Here is a 22,088-nt window from a genome sequence, read left to right as displayed (position 1 = left end):
TAGTCATTATAACTTTTTTTCCCCTTAGCCTGTTATTTATGCCTAGCTCCTTTACACAGGAGCTACAGGAGGGAGCTGCATAAGCTGGTGGTGAGATTGGGGACAAGGTGGCAAAGTGTATCAGAGAAATGGACAAAGGCATCCTCCCTATGTGTGTTTGTGGCAGTGCAATGAGTCCTGAAGATATGATACCTTATGGAGTTTGCAGCTTTATTGGGGCATTTGGGGCAACATTTCAAGCAGGGAAGCATGACACTGGTGGGAGGAAAATGCCATCTTCAAGTGGCACGTAGAGAAAAATTATAGACATATTGTTTAAGGCTACTTAGAAAAATGAATTTTTTTTTAAATTCAGTCCCTGCGTGTATTGGGAATTATTGAAACATTGACAATCAATTTCACTTTATCTTGGTTTATTGAAGTGTAAGTTCAATAAAAACGGTTTTTTGGAAGTGCTTTAATAAAATTACAAAATACAGATTTGTCAACTTTATATCTAAGTGCTACTTTGGTGTGGATTATTTGCATAATAGACTCATCTACAAAATGTGCACACTGACCTACATATCACTTCTAATCTGATATTATGGGAATAAAAATTTGGGTATCATTCTTACAGCAACATATTCCAGCTAATGGTCAAACTTCATTCATATTTTTACTATTCCTTTTTCCGCCTCTGCATCTACTTACTTAAAGCATAAAAATACATGTATTTTTCTTTTATGCCAGGAGGACACTTCTTTTTAATTCCTTTTGCTTTGCCAGGATATTTCAGCACAAGTTCTCTGCCCCAACTAGTCTCCATTGAAAAGCATCTCCTAGTGTCTTTGACAGAAGGAACAATGTTCAGTAATTCTTATTACCTGATCTTTATTTGATATGGCTTAATAGCCACCTAAGTTGATGATTTCATATTAATAATAGTAATAATCGTGATTAAGCAAAGCATGTTTTTTTCCTGACTCTGATTGGTGGACAATGATTATGTTGAAGAAAAATATAGTCTGACTAAAGTTAATATTTTATTATTTATTACTCACTATTTTGAATGTACTGTATCTGCTCTATGGTCATATAGCTTTACAATGGTATAGAAGACAACTAATTCTGGTTATGGGGAAGTATGTCACTTGGGTTTATGAGAAATAAGCATACAAGAGACAAACAGTATTATATGATTAATAGTTTATTTCTAATTTTAATGCAGTTTAATAAAATAACAATTATGTCCAAGATTATTTTTTTGAATACAGAATAATAGAATTCCAATAGAAAAAGAATAGAGGAAGATGTCCTAAGCCCTAATGTTGATATACACACTTTGGTATGCAAAAGAATAGTTTTATATTTCTAGCGTCTTCAATATTTCTGGAAAACATTGATTTAGAAATTTGGAGAATATCTAAAACTTAAACTCTCAAAAACATGAAATATTACTTGACTCCCAATCTCCTAAAATACTCCTACTTTTCTAAAGTTAGCTCTCCATACTACTGATTCCTTAAATTTAAAACTTCAAAAATATAAAGCTTAAAGAATACATACTAAAAATAAACTACCACCAAGTCAATGAAATACTGTAGTATATTTTAAACAGATTGACAGGAAAAAATAACCTCCCTGAAAGTATTATGAAGTGTCTAGATTGAAAGGGTTTTTGCTTGGTTCTTCTATTCTTGGACAAATTCTTTTGATATTTGTTTCTTACTCATAGAAATAGTATCTCTGTGACTGACTAAATCCCAGCTGCTTTGACATATCAGTTGAACGCCCATATAAACCTGGGTACCTGTTAATATACGTTGCATAAAACCTTGGATGATCTTCAACAAATGACCTTGCTTTTTTGATTTTGTATCTTTCCTTAAAAACCTCAGGGTTGGAATTGTAACTAACACTTCCATCCTGAGAGTGACTAAACCCAGCTTGACCATAATCATAATCTGCACTGCCATAGCTGCCATGTCTCCAAACTAAACCTGATTGACCTCCATGCCTTTCAGTACTATCAGAGTGCAACTTATGAGAACAAGAAGTATCATTGCCACGTGACTGTATTCGTGACAAATATTCAGAATCCTGTGAAAGACTGCTAGAGTGAGCATGTTCCTTGCTGGTACTAGAGTCGGACGGTACAGAGGAAGAGTGCCCTTTACCAGCTCTATCGGCCTCTTGGAACTCGGAGTGCCTAGAGCCATTTCTCGACTGCTCCCGAGCGGACCCATGATGGTGTCTGGAACCAGACCCAGACCGCCTCTCAGAGTCTTCTGAGTGTCCCTCGCTGTCACTCTCCTGGCTAACGCTGGATTCCCAGCGCCTACTGGCCCTGGAGCCCGCTGATTGTCCCTGGCCTGACTGTGAGTGTCTGGAGCTGTCTGCCCGGGTTGAAGCCTCGTGGTGATGCGAGCCTGAGTGCCTGGGGCCGTCTCCTGACTGTTCCTGGCTAGGTGTTTGTCGGCTTGCACTTCTGGATCCAGACTGCCCACGGGAAGCATCAGACCAGCCCTGGGAAGCCGTGTGGCGGTGATGGGACCCTGAGTGTCCAGAGCAGTCTCCTGACTGTTCGTGGTGGGATTCCTGCCTTCCTCCTCTGCTTGACCCTGACTGTCCACAAGCGGTGTCCTGACCCTCATGTCTGGAGCCGTCTCTTGCATGCTCGTGGCGGGATCCTTGTCTTCCTCGAGTGCCGGACCCGGAGTGTCCGTGGGCGGACTCAGACTGTTCATGAGTGGTCACCTGGTACAGGAAAGGGCCTGAACGTCCAGACCTTTCCCCTGACCGGCCACGAGCGGCCTCATGGTGGCTCCGCTGACTGTGGCCTGCCTGTCTTTGGCCTGACACTGACTGTGAGTCTGAGTCTTCTGAATGTGCCTGGCTGTCACTGGCTTCACTACCGCTGGACTCCGAGTGTCCGTGGTGGTGGACTGCAGATGAGAATTTCCCGCGGCCGCTGCTTGAGTGTCCAGAGCTGTCTGCTGAGTGCTCGTGGCGGGATCCGTGTCTTCCTCCTGGACTTGATGCTGCGTGCTCCTGGGAAGACGCAGCCCATCCACGAGAGGAAATGTCTGCGTGACGAGCGCCTGATTGTCCGGATCTTTCTGCCGAGTGCCCGTGACCGGCTGCGTCTCCGTGATGGGACCCGCGGTGCCTGGAGCCGTCTCTCGACTGCTCCCAAGCGGACCAGTGATGGTGTCTGGAACCAGACCCAGACCGCCTCTCGGAGTCTTCTGAGTGTTCCTCGCTGTCACTCTCCTGGCTAACGCTGGATCCCCGGCGCCTGCTGGCCCTGGAGCCTGCTGATTGTCCCTGGCCCGACTGTGAGTGTCCAGAGCTGTCTGCCCATGTTGAAGCCTCGTGGTGATGCGAGCCTGAGTGCCTGGGTCCGTCTCCTGACTGTTCCTGGCTACGTGTTTGTCGGCTTGCACTTCTGGATCCAGACTGCCCACGGGAAGCATCAGACCAGCCCTGGGAAGCCGTCTGGCGGTGATGGGACCCTGAGTGTCCGGAGCTGTCTCCCGACTGCTCGTGGTGGGATCCCTGCCTTCCTCCTCTGCTTGACCCCGACTGTCCACCAGCGGTGTCCTGGCCCTCATGGGACGCTGAGTGCCTGGAGCCGTCTCTTGCATGCTCGTGACGGGATCCATGTCTTCCTCCTGGACTTGATGCTGCGTGCTCCTGGGAAGACGCAGCCCATCCACGAGAGGAAGTGTCTGCGTGACGAGCGCCTGATTGTCTGGATCTTTCTGCCGAGTGCCCGTGACCGGCTGCGTCTCCGTGATGGGACCCGCGGTGCCTGGAGCCGTCTCTCGACTGCTCCCAAGCCGACTCGTGATTGTATCTGGAACCAGACCCAGACCGCCTCTCGGAGTCTTCTGAGTGTCCCTCGCTGTCACTCTCCTGGCTAACGCTGGATCCCTGGCGCCTGCTGGCCCGGGAGCCTGCTGATTGTCCCTGGCCCGACTGTGAGTGTCCGGAGCTGTCTGCCCAGGTTGAAGCCTCGTGGTGATGCGAGCCTGAGTGCCTGGGGCCGTCTCCTGACTGTTCCTGGCTACGTGTTTGTCGGCTTGCACTTCTGGATCCAGACTGCCCACGGGAAGCATCAGACCAGCCCTGGGAAGCCGTCTGGCGGTGATGGGACCCTGAGTGTCCGGAGCTGTCTCCCGACTGCTCGTGGTGGGATCCCTGCCTTCCTCCTCTGCTTGACCCCGACTGTCCACCAGCGGTGTCCTGGCCCTCATGGTATGCTGAGTTCCTGGAGCCATCTGTTGCATGCTCGTGGCGGGATCCATGTCTTCCTCCTGGACTTGATGCTGCGTGCTCCTGGGAAGACGCAGCCCATCCACGAGAGGAAGTGTCTGCGTGACGAGCGCCTGATTGTCTGGATCTTTCTGCCGAGTGCCCGTGACCGGCTGCGTCTCCGTGATGGGACCCGCGGTGCCTGGAGCCGTCTCTCGACTGCTCCCAAGCCGACTCGTGATTGTATCTGGAACCAGACCCAGACCGCCTCTCGGAGTCTTCTGAGTATCCCTCGCTGTCACTCTCCTGGCTAACGCTGGATCCCTGGCGCCTGCTGGCCCGGGAGCCTGCTGATTGTCCCTGGCCCGACTGCGAGTGTCCGGAGCTGTCTGCCCAGGTTGAAGCCTCGTGGTGATGCGAGCCTGAGTGCCTGGGGCCGTCTCCTGACTGTTCCTGGCTACGTGTTTGTCGGCTTGCACTTCTGGATCCAGACTGCCCACGGGAAGCATCAGACCAGCCCTGGGAAGCTGTGTGGCGGTGATGGGACCCTGAGTGTCCGGAGCTGTCTCCCGACTGCTCGTGGTGGGATCCCTGCCTTCCTCCTCTGCTTGACCCCGACTGTCCACCAGCGGTGTCCTGGCCCTCATGGTATGCTGAGTTCCTGGAGCCATCTCTTGCATGCTCGTGGTGGGATCCGTGTCTTCCTCCTGGACTTGATGCTGCGTGCTCCTGGGAAGACGCAGCCCATCCACGAGAGGAAGTGTCTGCGTGACGAGCGCCTGATTGTCCGGATCTTTCTGCCGAGTGCCCGTGACCGGCTGCGTCTCCGTGATGGGACCCGCGGTGCCTGGAGCCGTCTCTCGACTGCTCCCAAGCAGACCCGTGATGGTGTCTGGAACCAGACCCAGACCGCCTCTCGGAGTCTTCTGAGTGTCCCTCGCTGTCACTCTCCTGGCTAACGCTGGATCCCCGGCGCCTGCTGGCCCTGGAGCCTGCTGATTGTCCCTGGCCCGACTGTGAGTGTCCGGAGCTGTCTGCCCAGGTTGAAGCCTCGTGGTGATGCGAGCCTGAGTGCCTGGGGCCGTCTCCTGACTGTTCCTGGCTACGTGTTTGTCGGCTTGCACTTCTGGATCCAGACTGCCCACGGGAAGCATCAGACCAGCCCTGGGAAGCCGTCTGGCGGTGATGGGACCCTGAGTGTCCGGAGCTGTCTCCCGACTGCTCGTGGTGGGATCCCTGCCTTCCTCCTCTGCTTGACCCCGACTGTCCACCAGCGGTGTCCTGGCCCTCATGGGACGCTGAGTGCCTGGAGCCGTCTCTTGCATGCTCGTGGCGGGATCCATGTCTTCCTCCTGGACTTGATGCTGCGTGCTCCTGGGAAGACGCAGCCCATCCACGAGAGGAAGTGTCTGCGTGACGAGCGCCTGATTGTCTGGATCTTTCTGCCGAGTGCCCGTGACCGGCTGCGTCTCCATGATGGGACCCGCGGTGCCTGGAGCCGTCTCTCGACTGCTCCCAAGCGGACCCGTGATGGTGTCTGGAACCAGACCCAGACCGCCTCTCGGAGTCTTCTGAGTGTCCCTCGCTGTCACTCTCCTGGCTAACGCTGGATCCCTGGCGCCTGCTGGCCCTGGAGCCTGCTGATTGTCCCTGGCCCGACTGTGAGTGTCCGGAGCTGTCTGCCCAAGTTGAAGCCTCGTGGTGATGCGAGCCTGAGTGCCTGGGGCCGTCTCCTGACTGTTCCTGGCTACGTGTTTGTCGGCTTGCACTTCTGGATCCAGACTGCCCACGGGAAGCATCAGACCAGCCCTGGGAAGCCGTCTGGCGGTGATGGGACCCTGAGTGTCCGGAGCTGTCTCCCGACTGCTCGTAGTGGGATCCCTGCCTTCCTCCTCTGCTTGACCCCGACTGTCCACCAGCAGTGTCCTGGCCCTCATGGTATGCTGAGTTCCTGGAGGCATCTGTTGCATGCTCGTGGCGGGATCCATGTCTTCCTCCTGGACTTGATGCTGCGTGCTCCTGGGAAGACGCAGCCCATCCACGAGAGGAAGTGTCTGCGTGACGAGCGCCTGATTGTCCGGATCTTTCTGCCGAGTGCCCGTGACCGGCTGCGTCTCCGTGATGGGACCCGCGGTGCCTGGAGCCGTCTCTCGACTGCTCCCAAGCCGACTCGTGATGGTATCTGGAACCAGACCCAGACCGCCTCTCAGAGTCTTCTGAGTGTCCCTCGCTGTCACTCTCCTGGCTAACGCTGGATTCCTGGCGCCTGCTGGCCCGGGAGCCTGCTGATTGTCCCTGGCCCGACTGTGAGTGTCCGGAGCTGTCTGCCCAGGTTGAAGCCTCGTGGTGATGCGAGCCTGAGTGCCTGGGGCCGTCTCCTGACTGTTCCTGGCTACGTGTTTGTCGGCTTGCACTTCTGGATCCAGACTGCCCACGGGAAGCATCAGACCAGCCCTGGGAAGCCGTCTGGCGGTGATGGGACCCTGAGTGTCCGGAGCTGTCTCCCGACTGCTCGTGGTGGGATCCCTGCCTTCCTCCTCTGCTTGACCCCGACTGTCCACCAGCGGTGTCCTGGCCCTCATGGGACGCTGAGTGCCTGGAGCCGTCTCTTGCATGCTCGTGACGGGATCCATGTCTTCCTCCTGGACTTGATGCTGCGTGCTCCTGGGAAGACGCAGCCCATCCACGAGAGGAAGTGTCTGCGTGACGAGCGCCTGATTGTCTGGATCTTTCTGCCGAGTGCCCGTGACCGGCTGCGTCTCCGTGATGGGACCCGCGGTGCCTGGAGCCGTCTCTCGACTGCTCCCAAGCCGACTCGTGATTGTATCTGGAACCAGACCCAGACCGCCTCTCGGAGTCTTCTGAGTGTCCCTCGCTGTCACTCTCCTGGCTAACGCTGGATCCCTGGCGCCTGCTGGCCCAGGAGCCTGCTGATTGTCCCTGGCCCGACTGTGAGTGTCCGGAGCTGTCTGCCCAGGTTGAAGCCTCGTGGTGATGCGAGCCTGAGTGCCTGGGGCCGTCTCCTGACTGTTCCTGGCTACGTGTTTGTCGGCTTGCACTTCTGGATCCAGACTGCCCACGGGAAGCATCAGACCAGCCCTGGGAAGCCGTCTGGCGGTGATGGGACCCTGAGTGTCCGGAGCTGTCTCCCGACTGCTCGTGGTGGGATCCCTGCCTTCCTCCTCTGCTTGACCCCGACTGTCCACCAGCGGTGTCCTGGCCCTCATGGGACGCTGAGTGCCTGGAGCCGTCTCTTGCATGCTCGTGGCGGGATCCATGTCTTCCTCCTGGACTTGATGCTGCGTGCTCCTGGGAAGACGCAGCCCATCCACGAGAGGAAGTGTCTGCGTGACGAGCGCCTGATTGTCTGGATCTTTGTGCCGAGTGCCCGTGACCGGCTGCGTCTCCATGATGGGACCCGCGGTGCCTGGAGCCGTCTCTCGACTGCTCCCAAGCGGACCCGTGATGGTGTCTGGAACCAGACCCAGACCGCCTCTCGGAGTCTTCTGAGTGTCCCTCGCTGTCACTCTCCTGGCTAACGCTGGATCCCCGGCGCCTGCTGGCCCTGGAGCCTGCTGATTGTCCCTGGCCCGACTGTGAGTGTCCGGAGCTGTCTGCCCAGGTTGAAGCCTCGTGGTGATGCGAGCCTGAGTGCCTGGGGCCGTCTCCTGACTGTTCCTGGCTACGTGTTTGTCGGCTTGCACTTCTGGATCCAGACTGCCCACGGGAAGCATCAGACCAGCCCTGGGAAGCCGTCTGGCGGTGATGGGACCCTGAGTGTCCGGAGCTGTCTCCCGACTGCTCGTGGTGGGATCCCTGCCTTCCTCCTCTGCTTGACCCCGACTGTCCACCAGCGGTGTCCTGGCCCTCATGGGACGCTGAGTGCCTGGAGCCGTCTCTTGCATGCTCGTGACGGGATCCATGTCTTCCTCCTGGACTTGATGCTGCGTGCTCCTGGGAAGACGCAGCCCATCCACGAGAGGAAGTGTCTGCGTGACGAGCGCCTGATTGTCTGGATCTTTCTGCCGAGTGCCCGTGACCGGCTGCGTCTCCATGATGGGACCCGCGGTGCCTGGAGCCGTCTCTCGACTGCTCCCAAGCGGACCCGTGATGGTGTCTGGAACCAGACCCAGAACGCCTCTCGGAGTCTTCTGAGTGTCCCTCGCTGTCACTCTCCTGGCTAACGCTGGATCCCCGGCGCCTGCTGGCCCTGGAGCCTGCTGATTGTCCCTGGCCCGACTGTGAGTGTCCGGAGCTGTCTGCCCAGGTTGAAGCCTCGTGGTGATGCGAGCCTGAGTGCCTGGGGCCGTCTCCTGACTGTTCCTGGCTACGTGTTTGTCGGCTTGCACTTCTGGATCCAGACTGCCCACGGGAAGCATCAGACCAGCCCTGGGAAGCCGTCTGGCGGTGATGGGACCCTGAGTGTCCGGAGCTGTCTCCCGACTGCTCGTAGTGGGATCCCTGCCTTCCTCCTCTGCTTGACCCCGACTGTCCACCAGCGGTGTCCTGGCCCTCATGGTATGCTGAGTTCCTGGAGGCATCTGTTGCATGCTCGTGGCGGGATCCATGTCTTCCTCCTGGACTTGATGCTGCGTGCTCCTGGGAAGACGCAGCCCATCCACGAGAGGAAGTGTCTGCGTGACGAGCGCCTGATTGTCCGGATCTTTCTGCCGAGTGCCCGTGACCGGCTGCGTCTCCGTGATGGGACCCGCGGTGCCTGGAGCCGTCTCTCGACTGCTCCCAAGCCGACTCGTGATGGTATCTGGAACCAGACCCAGACCGCCTCTCGGAGTCTTCTGAGTGTCCCTCGCTGTCACTCTCCTGGCTAACGCTGGATTCCTGGCGCCTGCTGGCCCGGGAGCCTGCTGATTGTCCCTGGCCCGACTGTGAGTGTCCGGAGCTGTCTGCCCAGGTTGAAGCCTCGTGGTGATGCGAGCCTGAGTGCCTGGGGCCGTCTCCTGACTGTTCCTGGCTACGTGTTTGTCGGCTTGCACTTCTGGATCCAGACTGCCCACGGGAAGCATCAGACCAGCCCTGGGAAGCTGTGTGGCGGTGATGGGACCCTGAGTGTCCAGAGCTGTCTCCCGACTGCTCGTGGTGGGATCCCTGCCTTCCTCCTCTGCTTGACCCCGACTGTCCACCAGCAGTGTCCTGGCCCTCATGGGACACTGAGTTCCTGGAGCCGTCTCTTGCATGCTCGTGGCGGGATCCGTGTCTTCTTCCTGGACTTGATGCTGCGTGCTCCTGGGAAGACGCAGCCCATCCACGAGAGGAAGTGTCTGCGTGACGAGCGCCTGATTGTCCGGATCTTTCTGCCGAGTGCCCGTGACCGGCTGCGTCTCCGTGATGGGACCCGCGGTGCCTGGAGCCGTCTCTCGACTGCTCCCAAGTGGACCCGTGATGGTGTCTGGAACCAGACCCAGACCGCCTCTCGGAGTCTTCTGAGTGTCCCTCGCTGTCACTCTCCTGGCTAACGCTGGATCCCCGGCGCCTGCTGGCCCTGGAGCCTGCTGATTGTCCCTGGCCCGACTGTGAGTGTCCGGAGCTGTCTGCCCAGGTTGAAGCCTCGTGGTGATGCGAGCCTGAGTGCCTGGGGCCGTCTCCTGACTGTTCCTGGCTACGTGTTTGTCGGCTTGCACTTCTGGATCCAGACTGCCCACGGGAAGCATCAGACCAGCCCTGGGAAGCCGTCTGGCGGTGATGGGACCCTGAGTGTCCGGAGCTGTCTCCCGACTGCTCGTGGTGGGATCCCTGCCTTCCTCCTCTGCTTGACCCCGACTGTCCACCAGCGGTGTCCTGGCCCTCATGGTATGCTGAGTTCCTGGAGCCATCTGTTGCATGCTCGTGGCGGGATCCATGTCTTCCTCCTGGACTTGATGCTGCGTGCTCCTGGGAAGACGCAGCCCATCCACGAGAGGAAGTGTCTGCGTGACGAGCGCCTGATTGTCCGGATCTTTCTGCCGAGTGCCCGTGACCGGCTGCGTCTCCGTGATGGGACCCGCGGTGCCTGGAGCCGTCTCTCGACTGCTCCCAAGCCGACTCGTGATGGTATCTGGAACCAGACCCAGACCGCCTCTCGGAGTCTTCTGAGTGTCCCTCGCTGTCACTCTCCTGGCTAACGCTGGATTCCTGGCGCCTGCTGGCCTGGGAGCCTGCTGATTGTCCCTGGCCCGACTGTGAGTGTCCGGAGCTGTCTGCCCAGGTTGAAGCCTCGTGGTGATGCGAGCCTGAGTGCCTGGGGCCGTCTCCTGACTGTTCCTGGCTACGTGTTTGTCGGCTTGCACTTCTGGATCCAGACTGCCCACGGGAAGCATCAGACCAGCCCTGGGAAGCTGTGTGGCGGTGATGGGACCCTGAGTGTCCAGAGCTGTCTCCCGACTGCTCGTGGTGGGATCCCTGCCTTCCTCCGCTGCTTGACCCCGACTGTCCACCAGCAGTGTCCTGGCCCTCATGGGACGCTGAGTTCCTGGAGCCGTCTCTTGCATGCTCGTGGCGGGATCCGTGTCTTCCTCCTGGACTTGATGCTGCGTGCTCCTGGGAAGACGCAGCCCATCCACGAGAGGAAGTGTCTGCGTGACGAGCGCCTGATTGTCCGGATCTTTCTGCCGAGTGCCCGTGACCGGCTGCGTCTCCGTGATGGGACCCGCGGTGCCTGGAGCCGTCTCTCGACTGCTCCCAAGCGGACCCGTGATGGTGTCTGGAACCAGACCAAGACCGCCTCTCGGAGTCTTCTGAGTGTTCCTCGCTGTCACTCTCCTGGCTAACCCTGGATCCCCGGCGCCTGCTGGCCCTGGAGCCTGCTGATTGTCCCTGGCCCGACTGTGAGTGTCCGGAGCTGTCTGCCCAGGTTGAAGCCTCGTGGTGATGCGAGCCTGAGTGCCTGGGGCCGTCTCCTGACTGTTCCTGGCTAGGTGTTTGTCGGCTTGCACTTCTGGATCCAGACTGCCCACGGGAAGCATCAGACCAGCCCTGGGAAGCCGTCTGGCGGTGATGGGACCCTGAGTGTCCGGAGCTGTCTCCCGACTGCTCGTGGTGGGATCCCTGCCTTCCTCCTCTGCTTGACCCCGACTGTCCACCAGCAGTGTCCTGGCCCTCATGGGACGCTGAGTGCCTGGAGCCGTCTCTTGCATGCTCGTGACGGGATCCGTGTCTTCCTCCTGGACTTGATGCTGCGTGCTCCTGGGAAGACGCAGCCCATCCACGAGAGGAAGTGTCTGCCTGACGAGCGCCTGATTGTCTGGATCTTTCTGCCGAGTGCCCGTGACCGGCTGCGTCTCCGTGATGGGACCCGCGGTGCCTGGAGCCGTCTCTCGACTGCTCCCAAGCGGACCCGTGATGGTGTCTGGAACCAGACCCAGACCGCCTCTCGGAGTCTTCTGAGTGTCCCTCGCTGTCACTCTCCTGGCTAACGCTGGATCCCCGGCGCCTGCTGGCCCTGGAGCCTGCTGATTGTCCCTGGCCCGACTGTGAGTGTCCGGAGCTGTCTGCCCAGGTTGAAGCCTCGTGGTGATGCGAGCCTGAGTGCCTGGGGCCGTCTCCTGACTGTTCCTGGCTACGTGTTTGTCGGCTTGCACTTCTGGATCCAGACTGCCCACGGGAAGCATCAGACCAGCCCTGGGAAGCCGTCTGGCGGTGATGGGACCCTGAGTGTCCGGAGCTGTCTCCCGACTGCTCGTGGTGGGATCCCTGCCTTCCTCCTCTGCTTGACCCCGACTGTCCACCAGCGGTGTCCTGACCCTCATGGTATGCTGAGTTCCTGGAGCCATCTGTTGCATGCTCGTGGCGGGATCCATGTCTTCCTCCTGGACTTGATGCTGCGTGCTCCTGGGAAGACGCAGCCCATCCACGAGAGGAAGTGTCTGCGTGACGAGCGCCTGATTGTCCGGATCTTTCTGCCGAGTGCCCGTGACCGGCTGCGTCTCCGTGATGGGACCCGCGGTGCCTGGAGCCGTCTCTCGACTGCTCCCAAGCCGACTCGTGATGGTATCTGGAACCAGACCCAGACCGCCTCTCGGAGTCTTCTGAGTGTCCCTCGCTGTCACTCTCCTGGCTAACGCTGGATTCCTGGCGCCTGCTGGCCCGGGAGCCTGCTGATTGTCCCTGGCCCGACTGTGAGTGTCCGGAGCTGTCTGCCCAGGTTGAAGCCTCGTGGTGATGCGAGCCTGAGTGCCTGGGGCCGTCTCCTGACTGTTCCTGGCTACGTGTTTGTCGGCTTGCACTTCTGGATCCAGACTGCCCACGGGAAGCATCAGACCAGCCCTGGGAAGCTGTGTGGCGGTGATGGGACCCTGAGTGTCCAGAGCTGTCTCCCGACTGCTCGTGGTGGGATCCCTGCCTTCCTCCTCTGCTTGACCCCGACTGTCCACCAGCAGTGTCCTGGCCCTCATGGGACGCTGAGTTCCTGGAGCCGTCTCTTGCATGCTCGTGGCGGGATCCGTGTCTTCCTCCTGGACTTGATGCTGCGTGCTCCTGGGAAGACGCAGCCCATCCACGAGAGGAAGTGTCTGCGTGACGAGCGCCTGATTGTCCGGATCTTTCTGCCGAGTGCCCGTGACCGGCTGCGTCTCCGTGATGGGACCCGCGGTGCCTGGAGCCGTCTCTCGACTGCTCCCAAGCGGACCCGTGATGGTGTCTGGAACCAGACCAAGACCGCCTCTCGGAGTCTTCTGAGTGTCCCTCGCTGTCACTCTCCTGGCTAACGCTGGATCCCCGGCGCCTGCTGGCCCTGGAGCCTGCTGATTGTCCCTGGCCCGACTGTGAGTGTCCGGAGCTGTCTGCCCAGGTTGAAGCCTCGTGGTGATGCGAGCCTGAGTGCCTGGGGCCGTCTCCTGACTGTTCCTGGCTACGTGTTTGTCGGCTTGCACTTCTGGATCCAGACTGCCCACGGGAAGCATCAGACCAGCCCTGGGAAGCCGTCTGGCGGTGATGGGACCCTGAGTGTCCGGAGCTGTCTCCCGACTGCTCGTGGTGGGATCCCTGCCTTCCTCCTCTGCTTGACCCCGACTGTCCACCAGCGGTGTCCTGGCCCTCATGGTATGCTGAGTTCCTGGAGCCATCTGTTGCATGCTCGTGGCGGGATCCATGTCTTCCTCCTGGACTTGATGCTGCGTGCTCCTGGGAAGACGCAGCCCATCCACGAGAGGAAGTGTCTGCCTGACGAGCGCCTGATTGTCTGGATCTTTCTGCCGAGTGCCCGTGACCGGCTGCATCTCCGTGATGGGACCCGCGGTGCCTGGAGCCGTCTCTCGACTGCTCCCAAGCGGACCCGTGATGGTGTCTGGAACCAGACCCAGACCGCCTCTCGGAGTCTTCTGAGTGTCCCTCGCTGTCACTCTCCTGGCTAACGCTGGATCCCCGGCGCCTGCTGGCCCTGGAGCCTGCTGATTGTCCCTGGCCCGACTGTGAGTGTCCGGAGCTGTCTGCCCAGGTTGAAGCCTCGTGGTGATGCGAGCCTGAGTGCCTGGGGCCGTCTCCTGACTGTTCCTGGCTACGTGTTTGTCGGCTTGCACTTCTGGATCCAGACTGCCCACGGGAAGCATCAGACCAGCCCTGGGAAGCTGTGTGGCGGTGATGGGACCCTGAGTGTCCAGAGCTGTCTCCCGACTGCTCGTGGTGGGATCCCTGCCTTCCTCCTCTGCTTGACCCCGACTGTCCACCAGCAGTGTCCTGGCCCTCATGGGACGCTGAGTTCCTGGAGCCGTCTCTTGCATGCTCGTGGCGGGATCCGTGTCTTCCTCCTGGACTTGATGCTGCGTGCTCCTGGGAAGACGCAGCCCATCCACGAGAGGAAGTGTCTGCGTGACGAGCGCCTGATTGTCCGGATCTTTCTGCCGAGTGCCCGTGACCGGCTGCGTCTCCGTGATGGGACCCGCGGTGCCTGGAGCCGTCTCTCGACTGCTCCCAAGCGGACCCGTGATGGTGTCTGGAACCAGACCAAGACCGCCTCTCGGAGTCTTCTGAGTGTTCCTCGCTGTCACTCTCCTGGCTAACCCTGGATCCCCGGCGCCTGCTGGCCCTGGAGCCTGCTGATTGTCCCTGGCCCGACTGTGAGTGTCCGGAGCTGTCTGCCCAGGTTGAAGCCTCGTGGTGATGCGAGCCTGAGTGCCTGGGGCCGTCTCCTGACTGTTCCTGGCTACGTGTTTGTCGGCTTGCACTTCTGGATCCAGACTGCCCACGGGAAGCATCAGACCAGCCCTGGGAAGCCGTCTGGCGGTGATGGGACCCTGAGTGTCCGGAGCTGTCTCCCGACTGCTCGTGGTGGGATCCCTGCCTTCCTCCTCTGCTTGACCCCGACTGTCCACCAGCAGTGTCCTGGCCCTCATGGGACGCTGAGTGCCTGGAGCCGTCTCTTGCATGCTCGTGACGGGATCCGTGTCTTCCTCCTGGACTTGATGCTGCGTGCTCCTGGGAAGACGCAGCCCATCCACGAGAGGAAGTGTCTGCCTGACGAGCGCCTGATTGTCTGGATCTTTCTGCCGAGTGCCCGTGACCGGCTGCGTCTCCGTGATGGGACCCGCGGTGCCTGGAGCCGTCTCTCGACTGCTCCCAAGCGGACCCGTGATGGTGTCTGGAACCAGACCCAGACCGCCTCTCGGAGTCTTCTGAGTGTCCCTCGCTGTCACTCTCCTGGCTAACGCTGGATCCCCGGCGCCTGCTGGCCCTGGAGCCTGCTGATTGTCCCTGGCCCGACTGTGAGTGTCCGGAGCTGTCTGCCCAGGTTGAAGCCTCGTGGTGATGCGAGCCTGAGTGCCTGGGGCCGTCTCCTGACTGTTCCTGGCTACGTGTTTGTCGGCTTGCACTTCTGGATCCAGACTGCCCACGGGAAGCATCAGACCAGCCCTGGGAAGCCGTCTGGCGGTGATGGGACCCTGAGTGTCCGGAGCTGTCTCCCGACTGCTCGTGGTGGGATCCCTGCCTTCCTCCTCTGCTTGACCCCGACTGTCCACCAGCGGTGTCCTGACCCTCATGGTATGCTGAGTTCCTGGAGCCATCTGTTGCATGCTCGTGGCGGGATCCATGTCTTCCTCCTGGACTTGATGCTGCGTGCTCCTGGGAAGACGCAGCCCATCCACGAGAGGAAGTGTCTGCGTGACGAGCGCCTGATTGTCCGGATCTTTCTGCCGAGTGCCCGTGACCGGCTGCGTCTCCGTGATGGGACCCGCGGTGCCTGGAGCCGTCTCTCGACTGCTCCCAAGCCGACTCGTGATGGTATCTGGAACCAGACCCAGACCGCCTCTCGGAGTCTTCTGAGTGTCCCTCGCTGTCACTCTCCTGGCTAACGCTGGATTCCTGGCGCCTGCTGGCCCGGGAGCCTGCTGATTGTCCCTGGCCCGACTGTGAGTGTCCGGAGCTGTCTGCCCAGGTTGAAGCCTCGTGGTGATGCGAGCCTGAGTGCCTGGGGCCGTCTCCTGACTGTTCCTGGCTACGTGTTTGTCGGCTTGCACTTCTGGATCCAGACTGCCCACGGGAAGCATCAGACCAGCCCTGGGAAGCTGTGTGGCGGTGATGGGACCCTGAGTGTCCAGAGCTGTCTCCCGACTGCTCGTGGTGGGATCCCTGCCTTCCTCCTCTGCTTGACCCCGACTGTCCACCAGCAGTGTCCTGGCCCTCATGGGACGCTGAGTTCCTGGAGCCGTCTCTTGCATGCTCGTGGCGGGATCCGTGTCTTCCTCCTGGACTTGATGCTGCGTGCTCCTGGGAAGACGCAGCCCATCCACGAGAGGAAGTGTCTGCGTGACGAGCGCCTGATTGTCCGGATCTTTCTGCCGAGTGCCCGTGACCGGCTGCGTCTCCGTGATGGGACCCGCGGTGCCTGGAGCCGTCTCTCGACTGCTCCCAAGCGGACCCGTGATGGTGTCTGGAACCAGACCAAGACCGCCTCTCGGAGTCTTCTGAGTGTCCCTCGCTGTCACTCTCCTGGCTAACGCTGGATCCCCGGCGCCTGCTGGCCCTGGAGCCTGCTGATTGTCCCTGGCCCGACTGTGAGTGTCCGGAGCTGTCTGCCCAGGTTGAAGCCTCGTGGTGATGCGAGCCTGAGTGCCTGGGGCCGTCTCCTGACTGTTCCTGGCTACGTGTTTGTCGGCTTGCACTTCTGGATCCAGACTGCCCACGGGAAGCATCAGACCAGCCCTGGGAAGCCGTCTGGCGGTGATGGGACCCTGAGTGTCCGGAGCTGTCTCCCGACTGCTCGTGGTGGGATCCCTGCCTTCCTCCTCTGCTTGACCCCGACTGTCCACCAGCAGTGTCCTGGCCCTCATGGTATGCTGAGTTCCTGGAGCCATCTGTTGCATGCTCGTGGCGGGATCCATGTCTTCCTCCTGGACTTGATGCTGCGTGCTCCTGGGAAGACGCAGCCCATCCACGAGAGGAAGTGTCTGCCTGACGAGCGCCTGATTGTCTGGATCTTTCTGCCGAGTGCCCGTGACCGGCTGCGTCTCCGTGATGGGACCCGCGGTGCCTGGAGCCGTCTCTCGACTGCTCCCAAGCGGACCCGTGATGGTGTCTGGAACCAGACCCAGACCGCCTCTCGGAGTCTTCTGAGTGTCCCTCGCTGTCACTCTCCTGGCTAACGCTGGATCCCCGGCGCCTGCTGGCCCTGGAGCCTGCTGATTGTCCCTGGCCCGACTGTGAGTGTCCGGAGCTGTCTGCCCAGGTTGAAGCCTCGTGGTGATGCGAGCCTGAGTGCCTGGGGCCGTCTCCTGACTGTTCCTGGCTACGTGTTTGTCGGCTTGCACTTCTGGATCCAGACTGCCCACGGGAAGCATCAGACCAGCCCTGGGAAGCCGTCTGGCGGTGATGGGACCCTGAGTGTCCGGAGCTGTCTCCCGACTGCTCGTGGTGGGATCCCTGCCTTCCTCCTCTGCTTGACCCCGACTGTCCACCAGCGGTGTCCTGACCCTCATGGGACGCTGAGTTTCTGGAGCCGTCTCTTGCATGCTCGTGGCGGGATCCGTGTCTTCCTCCTGGACTTGATGCTGCGTGCTCCTGGGAAGACGCAGCCCATCCACGAGAGGAAGTGTCTGCGTGACGAGCGCCTGATTGTCTGGATCTTTCTGCCGAGTGCCCGTGACCGGCTGCATCTCCGTGATGGGACCCGCGGTGCCTGGAGCCGTCTCTCGACTGCTCCCAAGCGGACCCGTGATGGTGTCTGGAACCAGACCCAGACCTCCTCTCGGAGTCTTCTGAGTGTCCCTCACTGTCACTCTCCTGGCTAACACTGGATCCCCGGCGCCTGCTGGCCCTGGAGCCCCCTGATGATTTCTGGCTCGAATTTGCATATCCAGATCTTTCTCTTTGAGATGATGATTGATCATAAGATGTATTTACTCCCTTTAATTTTTTGTTTTTTTCTATTTTGTTATCATTTGCATCATACACTTCATTCTGTATTGTGTAATATGTGGCAGTATCTCTTGGTTCTCTCCATTTTTCTATCATTCTTCCTGTATTTTCATATTGAAATTCTTCTTCCTCTTCTCTTTCGTAGGGACTTGCGCTTAGTTTCTCTTCATTGTCTTCCACTCCAGTATTTTCAGTCTTGTTTTTCTTCGTATTACTTGACTCATGGTCTTGTTTTCTATATTTTTCTTCTCTCTCAGTAGGTGCATATTCTTTTCTTCCTCTTTTCTCAGGCAGTGATTCATGTCTTTTTCTCCCTCTTTCTCTTGGGCTCTTGGATCTTTCCTTGTTTTCTTCTCTGTTGTTTCTGCTTTCCAGACTTGAGGGTCTGATTTTCTTTCCTTTTTTTTCTTCCTCTTTGTCATCTTCATGTTTATGATGATGACTGTGCCTTTTGTGCTTGTGTCCCGATGTCGATAAATTCTGTTTTCTGTTCAACTCATAGTATGCTTTAGCCAACTTGAATATCATCAGAAGAAACTCAGTGAAGTCAATTTTTTTGTTGTGATCTATATCCAGGTTGTCCATGAAGACCTCAACTGTATCTGGGTCATCTGGATTCTGTACAGAGGGAATTCACAGAGGGAGGTTGCATCAGACAGTTACAGCATCAGGCCGTTAATTCCATGTTAATTTAGGAAATGTGACCTCTGAATATCTAAAAATAGGATGAAGTCTTTTTGTTTTTCTTTTAAATCTTTTTCCTCTCATTCTCACTCCGCTGTTAGATATGAACAAAGATGTTTTAAAAGCTAGTAAGGTATTAAAATGTGATGGCATAGGTGCCTTGTTTACTTAATTAAAAGTCAGAGGTATATATAATTCATTATTTATTTTTCTTTAATATATACCCTCTTAATAATGTTGATGTTTGGGAGAATATTATACATGCCAAATACTAAGGTCTAGTTTAAATTAATTTTTAAAGTAAATATTCATTTTTTTTTTCACTTAGCATGTCTGTTTATAATATATATTTAGGTATAGGAAAGGAAAATAAATTTCCTGTTTTTTGAGTCAAGACTAATTCTGTTCCTATTTTAAGAGAAGTAGTTTATACACAGCTCAAAATAACCTTTGCTTAGATTATTGAAGAGAAACAGAAATGCTCTATCCTTTGGTCTTGTCAGAAACTCTTACCTTCAGGATTGGCCGAAACTCCTTATCCAGAAGTTCCTTCAGCTCTTTTTTGCTCAGTGTTTCAGTGTTTTTATCTTTTTTTGAATATTGCTTGAAAAGGTTAATGATGCCAAAGATGTTTTCCAGGAGAGTGGACATATTTTGGCAATATATGTGAACCTAGAAAGAAGAAATGAAAATGTGCTTTTTTGTATATTTTTTTCTAGGTCATATTATTATAATCATTTCCCACACTTTAAACCTACATTCTTCCCTAAGTAATTTATCTTTAAGAACAGAAGATGGTCATGAGAAATTTCTCTTTACCAACTACATTAAGAAAATGCTTAGAGTTTTACTTCCTTCGATAAAATTGCCCATTTTTTTTTTTTTGGCCTGGTGCCCTTTTACAGCTGTGGTAAGACAATCTTGAAGAAGACTAAGTTGGAAGACATACCAGATAGCAAGGTGTGTTATAAAAGAAGACTGTATGGCGTTGGTGCAAAGCTAAACAAATGGAATGATAAAAGATAATAGTACAAAATCAGTCTTATATCACTCTGGATATTTGGTTAATGCCAAAGATGGTAGTGTCTGTTAGCAGGGAAAGAATAGCCTTTTGAATAAATGGTGCTGGGTTAATTGAATTTTCAAATTGGGAAAAAAATTAGTTTCCAGGTAGATTTTACATATAAGCAATAAGAGAAGGTAATATTGGAGTATATCTTCAGGACCTTGGGGTGGGGGAATATGTAAATAAAATTCAAAAAGTACGAATCACTAAGAAAAAGACTGATGAATTTTACTGCATTAAAATTAGAAATGTTTAGTCTTTTAAAAATGCCATTAAAAGAGAGGAGGACAAGCCACACAGTGGAGGATATACAAAACACACTTAACCAATAAAGGAATCTGTCCCTGAATATAAAAGTAACTCCCATAAATCAATAGGAAAAAATACATTTAACCCAATAGAAAAATGAATCTCTACTTTAGGAACTTTACAGAAAAGGATATCCAGGTGGCCAATAACCATATCAAAAGTTCTCAGCCTTGCTATGCACCAGGGAAATGCAGATTGAAATAACGTATGAGGCCAAAAAAATCTTTTTCTTAAAAAGATAGAAAAGAAAACAGCCCTTGACACTATCAAATATTGGTGAGAATGTGGAAAATTGAGATTTTTTAAATATACTGCTAGAGGCAACATAAACCAGAAGCATGTTGGAAAATTGTTTGACAGTATCTGAGTCCTAGCAATTGTCTCCTAAGAATATTCCCAACAGAAATATGTACATGTGTGTAACCAAATGTAATATACAAAAATGTCCATAGCCCTGTTATTTATGATATCTCCCAAAATGGAAGTGACCCAAATATATATCCATAGGAAAGTGGGTTAAAAGTTGTGGTATGTTCAGATAACATAATAGTGTTGGGAGAAAAGGGTATCCTGGATTAGGATGATAATGGTGGAGAGGGACATAAATGGATAGATTAGCATGTTTATAGGCAGAGTTGACTGGACTTGGCGATGAATCGGTGTGATGAGAAAACAGGAATCATGGATAACTTCTAGATTTTGGTTTCAACGGTTATTTCTCATTATTTCTATTATTTCCATCATCTTTCACATAAATGACAGCAGTCTCTCTCCATGTTCCTGCTCTTGCCTTCCTATAATCCTGTTTTCCACATAGCAGCCCAGAGTGGTCTTTTAAAAACATAGATTATCTTACTCCTCCTTTTGCTTAATACCCTTTTAAGTACATGTCAAAATCTAACATGTACCGTTTTAATTATACTGTGCCCCTTTTTACATGGCCTACTCCTGTCTAGCTCTCTGACATCACCATATACCACTGGTCCTCTTTTTAATTATGTATGTTCTAAGACACACTAGCTTCTTTTTGTTCTTTAAAACAAATTTACTCCTACTTAGAATCTTGCGCTTTGCCTTGGCCAGTTTCTTTTGTTACTAAGATCCCAACTCAAAAGAGAATTCCCCAGAGAGGACTTCCCCTGGCCATGAAATTTAAAGCATCCTCCTCCTCCCTCTCATCACTTTACTACAAGCTTGTCCAATCTGCGGTCCAGGACAGTTTTCAATGTGCCCCAAATTTACAAATTTGTAAAGGTTCTTAAACATTATGATTTTGTTTTTTTTTAAAAAAACTTATCAGCTTTTGTTAGTGTTAGTGTATTTTATGTGTGGCCCAAGACAATTCTTCTTCCAGTGTAGCCCAGGGAAGCCGAAAGATGGAATACCCCTGCTCTACTACATCACTCTTTTATATTCTTCATTATTCTTACCATTATTTGAAATTATCTTACTCATTTATTGTTGTTTACTGAATATTTCCCCTTACTAAAGGTAAGCTGCTAGCAAGTTTATGTAGCTCCCTGCTGCATAATCAGAGCCAAGACCAAATAGAAGGTAGTTAATACATAGTTGTTAAATAAATGAATAAATGGACAATCTAACAATACAAAGAATATTGAACAGCTATATGGAAAGCAAATTTATGCCCTCATTTTCCATGTGTATACAAATAAACCTTTCAGTGACAGTGCCACTAAAAAGAAAGAGAAAAACCCTAAACTTGGAGAGCCTTATAGTACTCACACATTCAGATTTCCACCTTGCTTAATAGTAAGGAGGCAAAGTTAAATGTATTCCTTCTTACCTTGTTCACCAAAAGAGCAAATATAATGTAGCCTGAAGGAGCTTGCTGGATACTGAAGTCTGAGATAATCGCCTTTTTATACTGTAGCAGCCCATGCAGGGAGGACGTCTGTGGGATGGTCTGATTCATTCCTAACCAAACCTAGATCCACCCATAACTCCACCTCTATTTCTCCAGCAACATGTGTTTACTTCCCAGCTTCCTCACGTACTCATCTGTACTTGTTTTAGCAAGTTCCAAATTTCGGTTTACATACGGGAAATTTTATGGAAGGGTCCCTTTGGCTAATACAGGTTCTTTGTGTGCAGGGCCCACACCTACTTTTTTGTAACTCCACTTTGGCTTGATAGGTGCTTGATAAATATCTATTGATAACTACACTTCCTGATCCTTGTCTCTAGAAGAGTAGGACATATTAATACATTTATAGAACTTGAAATTTAATTTATGATAAGCAACATCACAAGCATCTATAATATGTTCCTTTTTAATCTATGAATCCCATCTGGGTACTGAGAGAACTTGCCATGAGGTGAATGCTATCTTCCAGAAATTATTGATAGGCAAATTTAATTTTAATTTTTCAAAGAAAAGCAAGAATGTGAACAATTGAGTTAGAAGTGGTGATCACTAGAAGCATGAGTT

The 22,088-nt window shown here is 54.3% G+C and overlaps 1 protein-coding gene across 1 annotated transcript; it reads right to left on the bottom strand.

The window, feature by feature from the left end:
* Window positions 1-1,173: 1,173 nt before the first annotated feature.
* FLG (filaggrin) lies at window positions 1,174-21,511 on the bottom strand. The gene is made up of 3 exons (XM_074389844.1): window positions 21,444-21,511; window positions 18,778-18,936; window positions 1,174-18,198 (listed from the first exon to the last, which is right to left on the bottom strand). Exons 2-3 carry the CDS (start codon window positions 18,913-18,915, stop codon window positions 1,708-1,710), a joined length of 16,629 nt encoding a protein of 5,542 aa, XP_074245945.1. The 5' UTR covers window positions 18,916-18,936; window positions 21,444-21,511; the 3' UTR covers window positions 1,174-1,707.
* Between the last annotated feature and the right edge of the window lie 577 nt (window positions 21,512-22,088).

The sequence above is a fragment of the Saimiri boliviensis genome, chromosome 19 (genome assembly GCF_048565385.1).
Source record: "Saimiri boliviensis isolate mSaiBol1 chromosome 19, mSaiBol1.pri, whole genome shotgun sequence".
In the NCBI taxonomy this organism is placed as follows: domain Eukaryota; kingdom Metazoa; phylum Chordata; class Mammalia; order Primates; family Cebidae; genus Saimiri; species Saimiri boliviensis.
The sequence above is the reverse complement of the archived record's forward strand: the minus strand, read 5'-3'. Positions and strand labels throughout refer to the sequence as shown.

Bases quoted from the DNA above. Each gene is read 5' to 3' on its own strand.
- FLG (XM_074389844.1), bottom strand. From the start codon at position 18,915: ATGTCCACTCTCCTGGAAAACATCTTTGGCATCATTAACCTTTTCAAG. The intron at 18,199-18,777 runs GTAAGAGTTTCT...CCCTCTGTACAG, and splicing joins AGTTTCGGCCAATCCTGAAG to AATCCAGATGACCCAGATAC.